At 42.5% G+C, this 6,000-nt stretch overlaps 1 protein-coding gene across 1 annotated transcript in view; it reads left to right on the plus strand.

The window, feature by feature from the left end:
• LOC124011234 (low-density lipoprotein receptor-related protein 1B-like) overlaps positions 1 to 3,930 on the plus strand; it is a 196,180-nt gene extending 192,250 nt beyond the window's left edge. The window contains exons 86-89 of the mRNA XM_046324387.1: positions 28 to 118; positions 2,082 to 2,232; positions 2,470 to 2,565; positions 3,267 to 3,930. Of these exons, the coding sequence (XP_046180343.1) occupies positions 28 to 118; positions 2,082 to 2,232; positions 2,470 to 2,565; positions 3,267 to 3,410 (482 nt within the window). The 3' untranslated portion in view covers positions 3,411 to 3,930. The remainder of the gene's footprint in view (positions 1 to 27; positions 119 to 2,081; positions 2,233 to 2,469; positions 2,566 to 3,266) is intronic.
• The last annotated feature ends 2,070 nt before the right edge of the window (positions 3,931 to 6,000 follow it).

A 6,000-nucleotide genomic window follows, 5' to 3' on the forward strand; every position in this document is an offset into this window, starting at 1 on the left:
CTAAAAGTTTGATCTGTGTGTTTACAGGAAGCATGGCCATCATTGTCCCACTGGTTCTGCTGGTGATTCTCATCACTACCATGGCCTTTGGTGTTTTCATATGCAAGAGGAAGCAAAGGTATGTCTTTACTTCTATGTAGACAGATTCCAAAAGATACCCAGTCACTTCATACTACATACAGTGCCTTCGGAAAGTATTCAGACCCTTTGACATTTTCCACGTTTTGTTAGGTTACAGCCTTAAATTGATTAAGTCGTTTTTTTCCCCTCATCAATTTACACACAATACCCAATAATGATGAAGCAAAAACAGGTTTTTAGAAGTGTTTGCACATTTTTTTAAATGTAAAACTGAAATATCACATTTATTTAAGTATTCAGACCCTTTACTCAGAACATTGTTGAAGCACCTTTGGCAGCGATTAAAGCCTCAAGTCTTCTTTGGTATGACGTTACAAGCCTGGAACACTTTGGGAGTATTTTCTGGTCTCTCCAGAGTTGTTCGATCAGGTTATAGTCCGGACTCTGGCTGGGCAACACAGGGACATTCAGAGACTTGTCCCGAAGCCTCTCCTGTGTTGTCTTGGCTGTGTGCTTAGGGTCGTTGTCCTGTTGGAAGGTGAACCTTCACCTCTGTGGTCCTGAGCACTCTGGAGCAGGTTATCATCAAGGATCTATCTGTACTTTGCTATGTTCATTTTTGCCTCGATCCTGACTAGTCTCCCAGTCCCTGCTGCTGAAAAACATCCCCACAGCATGATGCTGCCACCACCACGTTTCATTGTAGGGAGGGTGCCAGGTTTCCTCCACACGTGGCATTCAGGCCAAAGAGTTCAATCTTTGTTTCATCAGACCAGAGAATCTTGTTTCTCATGGTCTGAGAGTCTTTAGGTGCCTTTTGACAAACTCCAAGTTGGCTGTCATGTGCCTTTTACTGAGGATTGGCTCCCGTCTGGCCACTCTACCATAAAGGCCTGATTGGTGGATTGCTGCAGAGATGGTTGACCTTCTGGAAGGTTCTCCCATCTCCACAGAGGAACTCTGGAGCTCTGTCAGAGTGACCATCGGGTTCTTGGTCACCTCCCTAACCAAGGCCCTTCTCCCTCGATTGCTCAGTTTGGCCGGGTGGCCAGCTTTGGAAGAGTCTTGGTTCTTCCATTTAAGACTGATGGAGGCCACTGTGTTCTTGGAGACCTTCCATGCTGCAGAAATGTTTTGTTACCCTTCCCCAGATCTGTGCCTCGACACAATCCTGTCTCGGAGATCTACGGACAATTTCTACGACCTCATGGCTTGGTTATTGCTCTGACATGCACTGCCAACTGTGGGACCTTATATAGACGGCTGTGTGCCTTTCCAAATCATGTCCAATCAGTTGAATATTACCATAGGTGGACTCCAATAAAGTTGTAGAAACATCTCAAGGATGATCAATGGAAACAGGACCCTCAATTTCGTGTCTCATAGCAAAGGGTCTGAATACTTAGGTAAATAAGGTATTTTTGTTTTTTACCAACTTGTTTTCACTTTGTCATTGTGGGTTATTGTGTGTAGATTTATGAGGAATTTTATTTATTGAATCCATTGTGGAATAAGACTAACGTAACAAAATGCAGAAAAAGTCAAGAGGTCTGGATACTTTCCGAAGGCACTGTACATGTTCTGTTGTGGGATTAATGGTCATGCGCATCGTAGTAAGCAGTCAGGAAGGTTTATAATGCTCTCCTAACCTCCATCAATGTTATGATTTACAGGGGGAAAATAGTCCAGCGGCAGCCCATGGTGAATGGTGGGCTAAACGTAGTAAGCAGTCATGAAGGTTTATAATGCTCTCCTAACCTCCATCAATGTTATGATTTACAGGGGGAAAATAGTCCAGCGGCAGCCCATGGTGAATGGTGGGCTAAACGTAGTAAGCAGTCATGAAGGTTTATAATGCTCTCCTAACCTCCATCAATGTTATGATTTACAGGGGGAAAATAGTCCAGCGGCAGCCCATGGTGAATGGTGGGCTAAATGTAGTAAGCAGTCATGAAGGTTTATAATGCTCTCCTAACCTCCATCAACGTTATGATTTACAGGGGGAAAATAGTCCAGCGGCAGCCCATGGTGAATGGTGGGCTAAACGTAGAGATCGGTAACCCCTCGTACAACATGTATGAGGTGGACCACGACAATCACTCTGATGCTGGGAATCACCTTCAGCCAAGCTTCACCCTGGACCCACACAAGGTCTGGAAACGCTTACTCCTGTATCCTCTCTTTTCCCTGAGTTACTAACAAGGGCTACGCAAGACCCACACTAGCATGCTACAGAGAACGCATGCCCAATACATTGATTCGGTGTTGTGCCAGTGTGTATATTGGCATGTAGCCAATAGGCAAAGATTTATTGTATTCTATTCTGGAAGGTTAAACTGTAATGGTTGTGTTGGTGTGTGATGTTAATGTGGTCATTATGTGTTGTAGGGTTGGTGTGTTGGTGTGAGGTCTAGTCACCTGCACACTCTGTCAGTTCACCCTGACAGAGTACATCATCTCCCTAAGGAGATCCTTCCTGGACAGGTAAACTCCTTGTGAATTTACTGTCCTCTCTGGGAGAAATGCTGTATAAAAGCCTACTGTATATTGATACAAAGCCAAGGCCATTGGGTTCCTAGTAGGTTTATGAGACAATCCAGGATCTCATGTTGTATTCATGAAAGCTACGGTAAAGGCTTCCTCCAGAATGTGTGTAATATGTGTTATAATTAAGCAATATGGCCCGATGGGGTGTGGTACTGTATGTAGACCGTATACCACAAACCCCTGAGGTGCCTTATTGCTGTTACAAACTGATTACCAACGGAATTAGTGCAGTAATAATACATGTTTTGTCATACCCATGGTAAATGGTCTGGTATACCACTGCTGTCAGGCAATCAGCATTCAGGGCTCGAACCACCCAGTTTTATAATTGAAAGAAACCATCTGCTGGTGTTCCACATGGCTAGAGGTTGTCTACAGTCACCTGGTGGGATGTCAGCGACAGTGTCCTTGTCTTGCCTTGTTAAGCAACAATAGGCTCTGGACTTACTGCAAAATACTTTATTCACATTAACACTGTCAATTGTTGCTGGGCATCTGAAAGATACGAGATACTTTAATAAATAATGAATCTAATTGAAATCATGCTGGCCTATGAAATGGTTATTAGCTCATCCGGGTCATGTTTAGTGTAAAAGTAATACTCTCCTTGGGTTGTTGTGCTTTCCCCCCCCCCCCAGGCCATGAACTACTCCAACCCAGTGTACGCTAAGTTATACCTTGATCAGGGACAGAACTGTCGGAAGCCCGTCATCAATATTGAAGAGAGAAGAGAGCCACTCCCAAAGAAACTGGAGGCAACTATACGAGAGACAGTTGCATAGCCTTTTGCAGTACGCTATTGGGATAATGTTTTATATGAGCTGTATAAAATGTACAAAATGAAAAAGAAGGATTTTTTTATATGTCCATATCACACTAGAATGTTCTGTTTTCATGTTATGTCCGAGGCATCATCAGGCAACACTGCGATGTGTATCTTTTGCATTGCACTGAAAACGACTTTCCCTCCAACACTTTCCTTCAAAGAAAGTAGTACCTGCTATGATGCTTTGAGCTCGCAACTGTTACCAGCTGATCACTAATCAATTGCTAATCAATGTGTCGCAAGGATAGGACAACAAAAAGAAAGTGACTATGGTGTCACAGCCTACATTCATGTATACCGTATTTACGTTCTCAAATGGCGATGAAACGATGTAACAGACGTTTTATAATTTTATATATGATTTATATATGTCCAGTTTGGCTTGTATTTTCTGACAAGATATTAGGCGTCGTACTTTTATACAAAACTGTACAGTGCATCGCTATGTAATAAATGGGGGGTTTCTTGACCTTTCAAGTACACTACTGCTCATCTATATACATATATTGTGTTGATGTTTTTATATAAAAATGTATTGTTGTATGCCTCTGGCTCCCCAATTTGACTGCAAACCTTTTGCTCAGACTTAAAAACATTGCAACTGAGTAAACATGTCTGGGCCCAGTTTCCCAAAAGCGTCTTCAGGCTAAGTTAACCGTTAGAACAGTAGCATCTGGGCCCAGGACTGTTCCTTTACCTGCTGATTGTCTTTGGGGGTGGTAATTGTTGGGTCAGTAGGGGGCACTATATGTCCCCTAAGTTGTTTTGCGTCACTGCATTCTTGCAAATGTCATATCTTTCTCAGTTAAGCCACAGCACCGAAACCAGGGATCTGTTGTACATTGTCACGTTTTGGGATATGTTTCCATGACCAGATATCTTCAAAAGCAACGGAGAAAAGTAAATGACTTAAACGATATGATCACTCATGAGATTGTGTGGGGCACTACTATTCAATGTACTGTATCCTTGTGCTCAGAATGATTTTCAGGCTCTACATGCACATGGATTGTGTTGTCCTTCGGGGAATGAGTCTCACAGCTCCTCTGTCTTCTACCAGGCAGGGTTTAATTCCACTAGCTGCTCCTTATCTGAAAGCACACCTGCCCGCACACACTGCAGAGGGTTGGTTGTGTTGTCAGCCTCCCTGTGATTTTTCCCCACCCTGTCTAACCAAGGGCCACGCAGAGTATCCAGATTGAAAAGGTGAGAGAAACTCATGGCTAGCAGACACCTTATTATATATTATACATTGAAAGTAGCTTATTTGCTGGGAGCCCTGTATTGCTGTATGGAATGCTACTCTTGAGTGATGTCTTCATTGTCTTTTCATTGGTTGCTGACGCTCACCGGAGTCATGGATAGGCTCATCCCTTCCTTTCTAACTAACAAGAAATCCTTCAACATGGATTCATCTCTCAATCCACCCATGCCACTTTGCAAATCACTCAAAACAACAACACGTGCACAATTGGCATCCAGTATGTTGCGAAATGCTGTTATCGACATTCCATTCTTCAGCCCCATGTTTTCTCACAGTAAAAAGCTGTGTGACATCTGGTATTGTTCAAGGTCTAACGTTAGGCCTGGGAGCGCCTATGTCGTTCTCAGGGAGCGAGGGGACATCAATTGGCATCTAGATAATGCCTTCTCCCCTGCAAAGTTAGCTTTTAACTACCGTGAGTAGGCTACTACTTTTAAGTGCCGCAGTGGAGAGGAACAACGTTTTTCAAAGGCACAGAGAGGGAAGTTAAGTATGATGATACAGGACTTCTCATTGACCGGGTCTATCCCCAATTAGGTTTGTTAACAGCATTTTCTCCTTCTTTTGGCAGCTATGTTTAGGTGAAACAAAAAAGGATTTGAGCAATGCGATGAAACATGGTATTACTAGTGCTTGGCCACAACAATGTATGGCTTCACAAGATATCAGCGTTGAAGGACACATTGATTTTGCCTTCTGATGAGAGATAGAGAGAAGGGTGAGGGAGAGGCAGAGGTATTGTTCGAAGACAGGAAAATGATTGCCATTAAATGGTCAATTATATTTCAACGTTTCTTGTAAAGTATCTCTTTAATGAAAAACCTTACCTACCTACTTTTAGTCAGTATGAAATAAATAATCTATTATCACACAAACATGGACAGAAAAGTTTGAATTAAAAGGCTAGGAACACCTGGGTTTTGTCATGGGCCCTATATTTAGACTAAAGACATCTCTTTTCTAAACCATCCACAACACACCTTATACTTAGTACTATTCTCCTCAGCCAAGCAGGAAGCCTACAATCACTATTTTGCCGTTAAGTGATAATACTTGTTTTGAGAATACGTCTCTCCAGTCTATAACTTCATTTTGATCACAAATGTGGATTAAAAAAGACAGAGCCAGAACCTCCTCTGGAATATATTCTCGGGAACCCAGAACTTGGCCAGCTAAAATTAAAGTTGCAGTCTTTCAAAGATTATCTTGAATATAACCTTTTAGGAATACAAGAAACACACATCAAAAAAAGGATGAAAAAAAAAAGATCTCCGATATCTGC

This window comes from Oncorhynchus gorbuscha, linkage group LG23, assembly GCF_021184085.1.
Source record: "Oncorhynchus gorbuscha isolate QuinsamMale2020 ecotype Even-year linkage group LG23, OgorEven_v1.0, whole genome shotgun sequence".
NCBI classification, from domain to species: domain Eukaryota; kingdom Metazoa; phylum Chordata; class Actinopteri; order Salmoniformes; family Salmonidae; genus Oncorhynchus; species Oncorhynchus gorbuscha.